The sequence below is a fragment of the Colossoma macropomum genome, unplaced genomic scaffold (genome assembly GCF_904425465.1).
Source record: "Colossoma macropomum unplaced genomic scaffold, Colossoma_macropomum, whole genome shotgun sequence".
NCBI lineage: Eukaryota > Metazoa > Chordata > Actinopteri > Characiformes > Serrasalmidae > Colossoma > Colossoma macropomum.
This window is the reverse complement of record NW_023494803.1, coordinates 18140533-18155881: the sequence shown is the minus strand read 5'-3', so window position 1 is coordinate 18155881 and position 15349 is coordinate 18140533. Positions and strand designations below refer to the sequence as shown.

The 15349-nt window shown below is 38.0% G+C and overlaps 1 protein-coding gene across 1 annotated transcript in view; it reads left to right on the top strand.

Moving 5' to 3' along the window:
* The window catches only part of dnajc17 (DnaJ (Hsp40) homolog, subfamily C, member 17), a 69778-nt gene that overhangs the window by 18889 nt on the left and 35540 nt on the right, over positions 1-15349 (top strand). The window contains exons 4-9 of the mRNA XM_036592914.1: positions 1028-1115; positions 1309-1391; positions 2662-2767; positions 4397-4440; positions 10233-10310; positions 14417-14497. Of these exons, the coding sequence (XP_036448807.1) occupies positions 1028-1115; positions 1309-1391; positions 2662-2767; positions 4397-4440; positions 10233-10310; positions 14417-14497 (480 nt within the window). The remainder of the gene's footprint in view (positions 1-1027; positions 1116-1308; positions 1392-2661; positions 2768-4396; positions 4441-10232; positions 10311-14416; positions 14498-15349) is intronic.

The window sequence follows — 15349 nt, the reverse complement described above, 5'->3', positions numbered from 1 at the left end:
ATGTTGGGACACCCTATGCCTTTAGGCATGAATGCACAAAATGGAGGGTTAGGGCTAAGTGGTAGGGGCAAGGGATGAAATGGGATTGGGCCTTAGTGTATGTATGTTTTTTCAAAAAAAGTTATTAATATGTTAGTTACAGGTTTGGTTCCTGACTTCTCACTGTACAGAGTTGTTAAATTTCATCAGCAGCACCTGGTTTAATTGAATAAAGGATTGATTAGCTGAAGCAGGTATTGGATGGTGACCGTAAATAACAGATTTCCTTGAAGAGAGCTTTGGAAATGACGCTGACACACCTAGACACATTAGAGCACAATGTATTGTTTATTTGTTCATTTGTCTTTTAATGCTTGTGTTTTTTGAGCAAATAAATATGTGTGTAAAGACTTTTGTGCAATACTGCATGTAAAAATATATACGTCATCGCTGTCCAAAGAAAAACGTCTTCATTTTTTCCCCATTTTTTCCTTTTGTATATCATTTGGGCATGGCAGCTGCCCTTTACATTGTGGGAAAATGTCACGATGAGTGGACCAAAAGAAATGCTCTAAATTTACATAATAAGTATAGAACCTTCCTCTTTCCTGTAAGTTTACCATTTTGGAGATGCTTGTTTTTTCTGGACAGTGGTGGTATAATAGTCTGTGCCCTTCTGTGAAAGAAAAAAAGCACTTTACAAATACAGCAGTATTTTGTCCCGGTATTTTAGCTTACACTTGCACATTTTTGTACTAAAAATGCACAAAAATGCACACATGCACACATTCACACAATTTTGACAGCTGTAGGCCACACTCATTTTTCACTAACTTAGAGGTTACATTGAGGAACAATCACATTTGTCATAACTTTATTTCTAGGAATGGATCATTTGTTAGCTGTGCTTCGACTTAAGTTGCGTAGCAATCATTTGTGAAAAGGCAGTTCTGCCATGAATATTGTCTGCTAATAAAGCAAGGGTTTTAGTAAAGCCAGTTTATCTCACTCTGTGTTTAATCTCTCCATTGTCCTGTATTTGCTACAGGCTGCCTATGATAAGGTTCGTGCTGCCAAGAAACAAGCTGAGGAGAGAACACGGAGACTAGATGACAAGAGGAAAAAGATCAAGCTAGGTGAATTATACTTTGTCTCTTCAGTGTGGCCAAACCACACAGCCTTCCCTCTCTGTACTGTTTAATGGGATTAGACAAGATCAGGCAAAATTATACAATTAGCCCAGAGTGCCTTACAGAGCTGGATGCATTTGCACTGTGTTTAATTTGGACTATTTTGTGTCTTTTGTGTTTTGTGTGTGTTACTTCTCAGACTTAGAGGCCCGTGAGCGGCAAGCGGAGGCAGAAGCTCAAGAAGCAGAGGAATTCAAAATCTCACGCACATTAGAAGAAGAGGTACAAACTACTTTTTGCTTCCTGCAAGATTTTTAGAAGAGAGGCAGCAATGTAGGGCCAGACACATCTAGGCAAAGAGTAAGAACTAGCAGCAGCAAAGGCCGACTGATGATAACCTTCCATCAGCTTATCGTTGCATCAAGTATTCTTTGAGAACTGCCGCTTGAACATACCACAAAGCCTACAGCTGACAACCAAAACACATGTACGTTATGAGCCTGTGCGAAAGGGAACAAGTCTCTGTAGCAGAAGCTGGCAATAGTCTGATTAAAACATACAAAGTAAACAATATGTACTGCACAATATTGTGGTAAACAACCAGCCACCTGATGGCATTTGAAAGCTGACAGGCAGTTTGGTGTCTCAGGGCCCTTACTTTTTGGTCACACAACTACAGAACTAACACATGGAATTGTTTGTATGTATGTATGTATGTATGTATGTACATGTTTGTGTGTGTGTGTGTGTGTGTGTGTGTGTGTGTGTGTGTGGGTGGGTGGGTATATATTCCTGACCTCTTAAAAACCATGAAAATGGGCAATTATTATAATAGTGTTTATTTATTTACAAAATTGAAAATGTATTTGAAAAAAAGTAAAAGATGTCTACCAGTGTCTCATTAGATGCCTGTTTAATATGAAATTAGTCTGAAAAGTCAGATGGCACAACCAGTAAGTCCAGCCAACCAGCCAGACCTGTACAGTTTTTATAATACTAACTATATACAAGATATAAAATGCACACAGATGTAAATACACATATACGTGCAGATCTAAAAATGTACAGTGTCCTTTTTAATAAGATTTGTAATTTTTAAAAACCTTATTTCTCACTGACTCATATTTATATATACACTGTGTGTGTATATATGTATATGTATTTTAATACATATGTGTGATATACATGCACGCTTGCAAGGTGAATAATTAATTCGATTTTATACATACTTGGGAATGAATTAAATCTTTATGGGGCTGAAGTAGGTTTGAATTTAGGGATTCTAGACATGGCCTAATTCAGTGACAGACAGTAGGTGGCAGTGTTCTATATTAAGAGACTGAGTTCAGGGTTACTGTAGTTCACATGGTTTAGGATAATATGTATTGGACTAGTGGTACTGCTTGGATTTACAGAAATTCTTATATGCATGTCATATATAGGTCTGGTTTGCATTGTGCTTACATGCTGTACATTACATGTGTGTGTTTTTGCAATGAAGCACATCTCTTGACTGAGTTCAGTCTGTGTATATGTGTGTGTGTGTGCGCAGATCGCCCGGTTGAGAGAAGAAGGCTCCAGGCAGCTGCAGGAAGAGCAGAGGCTGATTCGAGAGCAGATCCAAAGAGAGAGAGAGGGGAGGCTGCACACACACTCAGGTACTTAGTTACTATTAGCATTTGGAGCTTTTCTGGTGTCTAACCTACATGCAAAACATCCTTGTATCTTATATCTCACATGTGCTGTCAATTAACTGTGCCTTTATTATCCCGTAGATCACCTCTTATTTTGATTTTTACTATACTTTTTTCTGCCTTTGATGTACTGCTTATGTTACATATATTGTATCCTGAAAGTTACTATTTAATAAGGTCATCAAGTTTTATTTGGGATTTTATTAAGGATTTGTTTTTTTAAAGGGGGCATATCCTATTTTTTTCCTTGTATTAATTTAATGCACACACAAGAAGCGCTGCGAAAATGCAAACTGGGAATGAATATTAAATTGAAATTGAACATTTTAAGTCAAAATTAAAAAAATCAAATGTTTGAAAATATCGGAGCGCCTCCGTTCACTCCACGGCTCGACAGGAGGGCTAAAGAGGTAATCATTTCCTCTCTCACACTATCAGATCATCCGCTCTGTCAGTCATTTTCGACCTAGCTCCCAACCTGGAAAATTGCTTCAGGTTTTGAAGATTTTTAAGAAGGGACAAATCAGGGTTAAAATTGCATTAAAAGCTGTGTGGTGTAAGCCCAGCTTTAAAATTAAACAGGCTGTTTTGTTACTGTGACTTTGAATGGTCTCTGTTCTGATTGGCAATCCTGTAATTTATCTCATTCAGAAAGCAGTCTGGGCAGAAACACTTCTTATAACTTCATTGTGAATGGGGCTAAATTGCTGAAGGCTGAATAGGCAAATAGATATAAATATATGTATATGTAGTTTTTTGCAGCTTAGTTTCCATATGTGGACTATATGGACTGGGGAGTGAAAGTTATGTTTTGGACATTTAAGTTTTTTATTTTTTTTTTTCCAAAACGTATTTTGGTTTTGTTTAATAAGAGCCCTTCTATTTATTAACATTCTGCCTTAAAAAAAAAAAAAAAAAAAGCTCACCTTAGTTGAAATTAATTGAGGCCATGTGGTATTACAGGTTCTGGATGTAGATCATTTTAGGCTTTAAATAGGCTGTTGTTTAGTGACTGCTTTCATTTTCGCTACACAGCAACAGATACAGTCATTAGAAATGTGAAGGTTTAGTTGGTTTTTGTTTGCTGGTTGTTGGTTGTGGGTTTTGACAGAATTGTTGGGCTACAGTCAGATTTGGATTGAAAACTTGGGTCAGATGCAGACAGAATGTTCTCAGGCTATATTTAGGTTCAGGTTCAAAATTTCATGCCTGATTAAAGCTCTAACAAAGAGCGTGACCTGAATGTGAGAGGAGAGGCCTTTACCTGAACCCACACTGTTTCCCTGTGCAGAGATGAAGATAAAGCTCGGCTCATCCACACAGTAGCGCTTGCACGCTAGTGGACCTCCAGCTGGTCTCCCAGGCTTGCTCAGCTCTCTGCAGTGAAGAGACATGATTTTTAAAAAATGCCCTGCACTGTTTTTCAGTGGCTTAGTGGCTTAGCTTCATTGTGATATGGGAACTTGGCTGTGGAAGCTTAAGCTGAGGATGATGCATCATATATCATTTGTGAAAAATAAAAATGGACTAACTGATTCTTCCTCTCTCTTTTTTTCACATTTTTCCTCCTTTCTTCTCTTTTCTGCTTGACAGATACATCTAAACAGGGCAACAGAAATACCACCCCTAAATTAAAGGTAAATTTATATTATCACTTACTGATATTTCTGCACATAATATGGTCTTCACTATGCACTGAACACAACTGATTAAATTATTATTAGATATTTGATTGCTGTGTTTTATCAAACTATGGAAATGCACAATATGCAATAGATTTAATTCTCTGCACATTTCTGCGTAGTTCCATACAAAGCCATGCATAGTGGCTTTATGTGAAATGTGTTGTTTTAGAGAGAAACTTACCCGTCAGAACTGTTCACAGAAGTGGTGATAGGAACCAGACCTCTAAAGCATTTAAATGGGATTTCCACTTATTTTTCTAAATTTCTGCATGGCTAAATTGTTAAGATATAAACAAAGGCATTCAGAGTGGTTTGATGTGAAATGCTTCTTTCTGACTGGAGAGGCAGAATTGTTCACAGTGGTGGTGATAGGAGCCAGACATCTGAGACATTTTAAACCCTTAAACAAACTCACAGAAAGCTATTATGCGAGATCAAGATACTTTTACATTCACTGCCTGATGCCTGGGACATGAGAGTTATATGATTGTTTTATGATAGTTTTAAGAAGGTTTTGACATAAAATGTGTCTTATTTTTTAATACATCCATGACATAGATGTACATGCATGGTGTTGTAAGGCAAAAATTTTACTTTTATCAACATTTCATATAAAAACTCAAAGTTAGCTGGTGGTTTTGGGTAGTCATTAAAATGCCTGTATTCACATTGTATTCATTACGACCCTCGATTCTTATCACCACCTCTGTAAATAAAATCTGAGTTGGTAAGTTGTACCAGTGCATTATTTTGCATCAAGCCGCTCTGTTTATATAGTTTATATCATAATGATTAAATTTTGCACATGAAAAATCACTGCAATTCCCCTTTAATGCCTCTAAAGACTGGCTAACCAAAAGCTTTTATAAGAAATGGTAACAAATACCTTGCATGATGCCAGAAATATTGTTTTATGATAATTAGAGTGGTGCATGCAGGGCATTATAAGGCAAAATATTTATTTAATTTTTTTAAATGTACAACTTACCAACATCAACATTACAAATTAAAAACACATGTAGGTTCACTGTTGGTTTTGAATAGTAAATAAAACATTCAAACCACTGGTTTGTAAAGAAAATCTGAGTTGTTAAGTTCCTTCACATCTTAAATGTTCTTTAATCATTTCACATTATACCTCTGACTTTGATTAAATCTCAACAATTGAGATATGCTGAGATTCTGAATAATCTGTGTAATTCTATTTCTATTAAATGCTAGGTGTCTAGTGTCCATTCATTATACATGCTGCTCTTTCATGTCTTACACATTTCACATGCAAATAAGGTGATTGTTTTAAACATCACAGCTTGAATGTTTATAGTGAATGAGTGCAAAAGCAGTGGAAGGAGTTTTTACATGGAATGCTGTAATTAAACTGAGTAAGACAGAAACTCTAAAATATTCCATGTGTAAGGAGTCTGTTACAGAAACTGAACGTCCTTTGCCAGGCAATATATGACCCAGAACACTTTCCCACTTCCCCTAATACTCCCTCCACATAAGGCTTCACCCTTGATCCATTCCTCTGTCCATTACAGCCCTGTTGTCAGGAGAGCCATAACTGTGTGAAGGGAGTTCTGTTTTGTTTCATTTGGAAACCTTTCAGTTTCTCTTATTAAGGGCAACATTAGCTAATGTCTTTATGTATATAATCGCATTAATACATTCCTAGCCCATCCAAACTTTATCCCCTAACGAATTAGTGACGTTGGTGTGCTCATTTAGAAAATAAACACCAGAGTCAAATTTTGAGGGAACTCTGGGTCATATGCGATTTAATTACGTGCAGTTTGTGGCGAATGTTATTTCTAGTTATTTTCCCAGGAGCATCCTTGCCTGAAGGCCCGAAAGAGGGCAGTTTTTTACCTCGTACAGGCATTGTGTTTCAAATATACTTGAGCACAATTATTATTTTCTGAAAGCAGTTAGACTTTGCAGAGTCAGTCAGGAGAGCTGTCTTTTCTTAGAACAAATCATTGTCATTATTTTACTAGACCACTCAGTTCAATTTGGGAATTGCCTTGAGTATCAATATTTATTTCTCTTTTATATGGAGTCAGTAATCCTTGCGTTTTATTTGATTTACGTGGCTACGTCCAACGTAAATTATGTGCTCTCTGAGCTCCCTCGACAGAAGGTTCTTTCTGGTGAGTTGCGGGGAAGTCTGATGAAAACCACCATTTACAGTGACTTAGAAAAATGAGCTCCAAAAGCCCTAGCCTGACCATCTCGCGTGAGGTTGTGTTATTTTTCGTGAGAGGGCGTTTGCTTTTGTTCTGGAGGGGTGAAAAAAAAGGTTACTCTTATTTGTAGCTATAGGGTTCTATTGACTAAAATGTAGCGAAGAAAGTGCCAAAAAATCTCCGGACATGACTCCCAGAAATGCTCAGAATTGTGTTTAGACTAGAAGCATGCAGTCTTGGCTCAGCCTGCTAGATTTTTCTCAAATTTGGGGCATCATCCAAGCACTGTTCTGACTTTTTGTAAGATTAATGGGGGAAGAGGTTATCGTCAGGTAGAGGAGAAGCACTTAGGGTGAAGCTGTATTTAGAGTGGCATAAAATATGGCAAAAAGATATCACAATACTTAAAGGAGAGGTCCAACATATATTTTTTTTAATTTATACAGTTAAATCATTGTAAACAGTCATTCAGAATGTTTTGATGTGATCATATTTTGGCTTACAACCTCTCCACTATAAATGGATTTTTAAAAAAGCTAAATCCTTATGTCCAACTGTTATGTTAAAGGCATTTAATTCTTCAGATGTCTGTTTCCTATAACCACTACGAACTATTCTGACTCTTCAGGTTTATTTAAATTGAAGCATTTCATATCAATCCACTCTGAATGACTTTGTTTACATCTTAACCATTTAATTACAATTTATATCACAAAATTTAGTCTTGCAGAATTTTGATAATTTGGAACCAACGGAAGAGAACCACAAAAAAAACAAAAAGAGTAGAATTATTTTATTCACATATAACTCTGCAGCAAGATCAATTAAACAACTAATTTTGCCTTCTTTGTTACGAAACATTCAGTTGGGTGTACTTTAAGCACTGATGACGTCCATGATATCTTCAAAAAAGTGATGTAATATGATGTAGTTTGTCATGTTGATGATAAATATTATCATATTGTCCACCTCTATGATAGTGTATTTATAGCCACTTCTGCCTACTTTCGCGTATGTGTCTGTCCATATCCTACTGATACTGTAATTTGTAATGAACTCTGTTGGTCCAAACCGTAAAGAATAATAATGAGCTCTTAGCATTCTGTAAACAAGTAAAGCAAGTAAACAAATACTTCAGTTTTAATAATGAACTTTTATTTAAGTATCACTCTGAGGTTGTTTAAATATGCACAGAAACATAAAAACTCCACTTTCAGAAGTGAGCAGCGTGTCCAGATGTTTGTAGACCACATTTTCAAGGGTATACATGGGGAGTTTGCCCTCCCACTGGCTGCAGTAATAGCCACTGCTTTTTAGAGAAGGGTTTACAGTAGATGTTGGAACATTGCTGTGAAGATTTGATTGCATTCAGCTACAAGTGCAGTGAGGTCATATTGGATGATTAGTTCTGAATCACAGATGTCTCTCCAACTCATCTCAAAGCTATTGGATGGAGCTCCATCACTCCAGAGAAAGCGGTTACACTGCTCCTCTGCCCAGTGCTGGGGGCTTTATGCCCCTCTAGCCATTTCTTTGCGTTGGACATTGTGGCATTAGGTTTATATGTGGCTACTCCAGTGTGTCTCATTCTATTGGCTTTGCTGTTCTGTGGAGATCATAGAAGCCGTGTGCGCAATTGAACACCTGCGTCAGCAATGGATGCACCTTAGAGTCGTTGAATAACTCATTAGAAGGGCTGTTTGACTGCTAATGGACATGCTGTAAGGGGTCAAGTATTCAGACCCTATTATTTTTTGTTATTTATTATACTTTTAGTGCATGTATCATTTACACACATGATGTATTTTGACCATACAGTTCATAAGCGTAAACAAAGATAAGTTTGAAAAACGAAGCTGATAGGTAAAAAAAAGTATTCAGACGCTATATTATAGTATACATACATGTGTAAGTTAAAAAGGTTAAAAAAAAAAAAATTAAGTTTTACATATAAATGCTGCACAAATAAAAATGTTCTTGTGCACATTGCAATTTAAGATATTACCATTGGTTAGGAAGATCTCACGCAACGAGTAGCAGAATCATAGCAAAGACCTTAACATACATTTTGGTACAATTGGTGAGGTTGGTTACACTACTGTTAAGAATGGTCAGAGAAATTCCAACAGTAGCTTGAAAATAATTGCTGGATGACCTGAAAGAAGCAGGAACAACAGTTAGACAGAGAACAATAAACAGTGAACTGCACTGCATTCATCTTTGGTCCAACACCCTGCGCAAAACCTCTCTATCAAAAGACACTATGTGTGTAGATTTGAACTAGATATGTGGAATGGAGGTATGTTAAATACCAAAAAACACAAGTGTCTAAATATTTGTTTCTCCTCACTGTGTGCTGTATATAACTTAAACAGGTAATGCAGCCTAAGCCTAAACAACTTCAATTTCAAGCTATACATGTAAGTACTGATACTGTAGACCTACAGTTCTCAGAAATGACATCATTAAAACAGCTGAATTCTGATTGGGTTTTAGTACGAAATTAGACACAACTTTTTGTTTATATTAGAAGGAACACAATGTCTACTGGGGTATTATGGACCTTATAGGCAGCTTGTTATCCTGCGTCTGTCCCAGAATCTGGAAACTGAGTAGGTCTCATTATAGTTCCAATGCACAATTCTACAGCATAATTCCCACACACTTTTTGTCCAAAAAAAAAAAATCATGAATATTCTGATTAATAGTAAACTTGTTAATGGCATTTATAGGCTTGTCTAGAATGCTAGAACGTCTGTTAAACTATAAATGTAGAACTTTAAAAAACAGGGCTTATTTCAGTTGATCAGTAGCAACAGATGGTAAACTAGCACCATCAAAATCTGGAACGTGAAGTTAATGATTGTGCATAAAAGCAGAGTTGCCACAAAACATAATGACTGACCAATCCACAGCCATATAATTTTCAACAGTGACTTACATAAGAGTCTGTAAAGGACTTCTCCCGCTGCTCTCCACATTTCCTCTGACATTGCCTCTCCATAAGCAGTGCTTTAACGTGCCTCTGTAAATCTGTCTGGTTACTGTTAGCGCTTCATTAAAACATCTGGTGGTTAGCAGGTGAGTCAGTGCTGTGAGCGCTGCAGGCTTCTTGGTTAATTTAATCAATTTCTCCCTTTCTGACTCTTTCTCTCTCCATTGCAAACTGAGAGTAAGGCTCCAGGGTTGGGGTTTATTGTGTGGGTTTGGGTCTGGTGAGCTCAGTCTCTATAAAAAAAAAATCTCATTGCCTCAGAGCGCTGCTCTCTGACCTTGGTTTGCTCATTCCACATTTATCTATGCAGGCCATCAGGAGGAGACCCACATAGTCCACTTCCAGCAAATGGGTTTATGCACAGCTGCATTAACCCCTTCACCCACAGCTGTTAAAAATAAAGAGTTCAGGCATGCCGTTTGTGTTGACCCGACTTATGAAGGAATTGAAATTAAGTTTAAGGAGTCAGTATGGAGCTTGGATGAGTTAATTTTGCTTGCTGTCCTGTAATGTCTTGTTGATTTGCTTAGTTTACGTACTATGTGTTTCCGTCTCTCTTTCAGCTGAAGTGGAAATGTAAAAAAGACGACGACACAAACGGCGGATATTCTCAGGAATTTCTTCAGCGCCTCCTTCAGAAGGTGACACTGTGTGAATTATCTTCAATGTCCAACAAATCAGTCAGCATGCCTTAAAAATCCTAAGCATCTAGATCATCAGTTGTTCAAGACCATATTAGAGCTGTCACCACTGATTATATTAGTAATCAGTTAATCTAATTATTATTTGAAGATCAGACTGTAAAGATTAAAGATCAGTCAAGTAATCAGAGCTTTTAAAAAGGTCAGACAGTTAAAACAGGCTTTACTGAACAGTAACATGTAAAAGAATCCTTCAGAGATTCTGAAATCTCTGATTGAAGAACTATATGTTAAAATACTCTCTGGAAAAACCACAGTATGACCAAAAAAAAAAGCATGTATGTGGTAAGCTTGAGCCAGTTAACCATAATTTTCATCTATCACAATTGTCTGTCAAGACGGGTAATTTAAATGTTCAAAAACACTCATTGAGAGGCTTTTAGATGCAGCAATTATATCTGTCTCACAATGTTTTTTTTCCCCCAACAAGTTTTCTTTTAATATCTAATGTTAGTCCATGTCCTGAATTAATCCTGATATGTTGTCTGGCTTATTTTAACACAAAGTGATTTATTAGCTGTAAACACACAATTTACTACAATTACAGCGAAAATTACCAAACCAAAGCAAGTTAGCTTCTGACAATGAATTTTCTCTGGTTTTAGCAGGCATAGAGTGGGACTGTAGTCCATGTGTGCCTGTGTGCACTGAAACACATTCGGATGGTGTGCTGGGAAAGTAAATTATTATTTTTTTTTTTATAAAGTGACCTGCCTAAGCATGCACCCCCCCCGACATTAGTATTGTCAATTGGTGATGGCTAGGGGGCACACACACTTCCGAAAGCATAATACATTCCACTGATTTTTCAACATTTCTGCATAATTCAACCATTGAGATGTAAACAGTCACTCAGAGTGGTTTGATGCAAAACGGTATGTTGTAGAGAAATTTTGTCAGTTCAGATTTGTTTACTATGGTGGTGATAGGAACTAGGGATCACAAAGTCTTACATGATAATGTAAGACACTGTAATTGTGATGACATGAATAACAAAATATGGCCATTTTATTTACTCCCCTAAAATGACCAGCGAACCTATGCATATCTTCAGCCTTGTTAATGATTGTGAAATAGTGATCAATTTGAAAAGACTAACTTTTAGCGACATTAAACGGTCTGGAATAAACGATTTGGAAAATGCAGTGGAATTTCCCTTTAGAATATGCATTACCATAATACAAATGCCCACTGATCAATGCCAAAAGATGTAAATTTTAATCTATTTTTTAAAGAAAGTTTAAATCGATTAATAGTGACTGCTTTTGAGTGTAAATCTCACTTTTCAGTATTTACCCAATTAGCTAAAACAAACAGCAGCCTGGTCCAGGGTCCAGGCTGCATGGTACATTTTAAGAAGTGTGAGAAAGTGTCCTTGTGTGTGAACGAGCTGTTTCTCCTCCTAATGAGTCCAGCCCCGTGTCCAGCGCCCCAGGTTTCAGGCCTGCATGACATCAGCCGTTTAAGCACTTTTTTATTTCGCCCTCCTTGTGCGAGCATCATTAAGTTTTGTAGCAGCGAAAAGTGCCGAGGGCACTGCAGTGCCCTGTTAAAGTGCCGCACGCCACTCTCGCTAACCGGCTTCGCCGGTATGTTTAGCACTGCCAGGGGAGCTGCTTGGAAATGTGCTCTTCTCATGCAACTCAGCAACTCCATACCACCCCGGTGCAGCACCTAATCGGCTCTGAGGCCTTCTGGCAGAGATGCAGGTTTGTTAGAGTAGGCCAGAATTCAAGCATGTAGTGATGATGTCACTCCCAGCACTGGACTAGGTTGTCTCTTAGAAGGCACAATGGAAGTTTGGCTCCAAGAACTGTGGAAAGTTAACTTTGAAGGTGAATTGAATGAAGCAGGGGTGCTCAATATGATGTCATCATTATCTAGGTGTTAAATCACATCACAGCATACATCACATGTATATCGTGAGTATCATCTGTACTTTTAGAGCTGAACCACTTCTTGCGGCAGTCATATTAATGTGTCCTGCACCTCAGTGGGAGATATTTTAAAAATCTTACTTCCAGAAAAATAGCAATATGTTCAAAAAAGTTGTTTTTGATTCTTTTATAGTTCCAATTTCCTGTTACTGATTCGTGGTAAACTAAAATGTTCCAAAGTTGATACATTTTGCTGTAAGCTAGTTCCTGAATTTGTTAAGGAGCTGAAATACGACTATTGCTACATGCAAGCTAACACTGCTGCACACTGAATTGACATCATAAGACTGACAACCTTAACAAAATACCCCACGCAAACCAGCAAACTTTCTCAAATGTGGCAGTTTTTAACTGGTTTTGTTAAATGATAGTGTTGTTTAACAGTAGACCTACTTTCAATGCGCAGGAATGTCAGATTGCTTGTGGTCGTTTACCACAGGACACCAATGATTTTCAAAAACCACATTCATTTTTGTCATAGAGAAATACGGCTTAGACCAGGAGTTCCTAATACGGGCACGACGCTGACTACGCACAACTTCAGAGGTCTGTTGGCCCACACGTGGGAGACTGGACTTTGTTTCCCCTATGCTGACACAAACGCTGCCATGCCAATAAAAGTTCATTTGCCCAACTCCTTTCGCTACATTCACCTACAGTGCAAGTGCTAGTGCTAAAGCGTCTGCTAAAAACGTAAATATCATATTTACAGACGTATATGTGTGTTTAGTACATAATTCATTGCTGTGCTCTGGTGAAAGCTGGAACGTTATTAAAAGTAGACGACAGGCCTCCCGAGTGGGGCATTCATCTAAGCGTTGATTTTGTCATTAGAATAACAAACCTCACTGTAACCACGGTCTTTCATAATCTTGCTTAATCTACTGTTTTGGCTGTTCTAACCTCAGAAAAACTAAACTTTGTAATGCATATCGATTCTCATGAAAATGCCTTCAAGTATCGTGATTATGTCTTTGATTTATCACCCACCTTTTTGAATGAAGGAATGTGTTTTTTATGGGGGTGAAAGTCAGGTAATGCTGGTAACAAAGAAGCAGGCTCCAGTCTCCATTTGGAAAGGTTCTCTGTATGTTTTGGACCGCCAGAGTCCAACCATGATCAACTTTACTCCCCTCCACAGCTCTCCCTCCCCAAAGAAAGCTTTGGAAATGTTTTGATATATGAAATAGGGGTCCTTTGGGAGTCCTTTCCTTTGTCACTATTGGCAAGGTTTTCGTCCTGAGTGTCCAATTGCATTCATGCCTTTTCTTTTTCCCAGCGAATGAACATTGATTCCCAGGGACTTTAGATTCTCAGAAACCATTTTTTCTGCCGCTTGACGTCCAGTCTTTGGGTAATGTCTTAATAAGCACTTCTCTATGACAGGTGACATCTCGACGCTGTGCTGATTGGCCAAGGGATCCCTGCATGGTCTCTCTTTAATGACCGTGAGTGAACAGGGACAGCAGACAAATTGAAGACTCTGTCCAAACCAATCCTCCACTCCTCTGCTGTGGGGGTTAGAGGTCATTTAGTGAACTAAGCCAAACCTCCCATTACTCCCCAGTCTAAATCTTACTGGCAGGCCTTTGGAGCTGAGCTGTGCTAATTTCAGCCCCCGTATCCCCCCAAAAAAGTCCTGACTTAGCCTTTTCTTCAGTTGGAGCAAAAAGAGCTAAGGAGGTCCAGAGCACTGACTGTTAGCAAAACAGAATGGTCCCAAACTGGTCGTAGATGGACCGTTTCCTTGTGAATCTTTCACTGTTCACTGTTCGCATGGTCTGAACATACATAAAGTGATTAATGATGTACAGGCAGAGTGATTAATGAGGTGCCGTACAATTATATGTAAGTGCTAATATGAATGCTAAGCCAGAAAGTGAAATTAAGAGACATTTCCCCCTGAATCCTGCCTGGACAAGGTTTAGTCTTGATAAATGCTACAATTTTCTTTTTTTTATTATGCCATGTTTACTTCAGTATCCAGTTTAATTAAATACAGTATAAATACAGTTGTGAGGAATTGTTTTTGGACTTGTTGGAAATGTCTGGAGTTATTTAGGTCCATGTAATGTATTTTGTCGTAATTTCTCCTTTTCTATTTTACAGTATGGAGATGTCTTGAACGTTGTCATGTCCAGTAAGAAGAAAGGCAGTGCTGTGGTAGAGTTTGCAACAGTTAGAGCAGCGGTGAGTATTCTCAGTTTCACTAGGTGTTCCAGGAACAGTTCTGTATGGCAAAGAATGGTCAGCTTCCAATTCTTTCACTTTTCTAAGTATTTTGGTTCTAATGACACTTGTTTTCTCTGTATAGTGTTTATAACCTCATAGCATTTTCAAGCAGCTGGTCAGTTCATTTTCTTTGAGTATTTTGACTATGATTTAATTCATGCGTATCTCTGGCATAGCCAAAATTTTGACAAAATGGCCAAAGGCAAAAATAGTAGCACAGCTATATATTCATGGCCGCTGAAACAATGGGAGAGAGACCACTTTCCAGAATACTGGGGCGATGCCCCACCAATTATTTTGGGGGAAAAACATCTCGACTCTCACCAGCCTTACAGATTATTGACCTATAGGCATGGTCAGATGGAGAGTTAAACTCATCAGCTGGACCAATTATAATCTCCATTTCAGATGGGTTTGGGGCAACAAATGTATCAACTGCAGTGCACTAATGCACTAATAGTTCATGTTACCACAGTATGTGAGATGTATTGAACGTCTGTCAGTTGCAGTTAGCTATCTGAGCAGAACCCAGTGAAGGTCACTTCTCACAATACTAACAACACTGATACTGTTAAAAATGTTTATTGGGGTATGTTGACATTATAACCATGACAGGCTATAATGCTAAAAATAATGTTAACTTTTAGTTGGTTAGTCAGTGACCCAATTGTTTTTGACAGTCATTAAAGAACTAATACATTTTGACCCACCAATTTTGAAAGTGTGGTGCCATCATTGTGTAGAGTAACAGAACTACACTCTCAGAAAACGGTACTAAACTGTCACTGGGGCAGTACCCCTCTTGTCAGT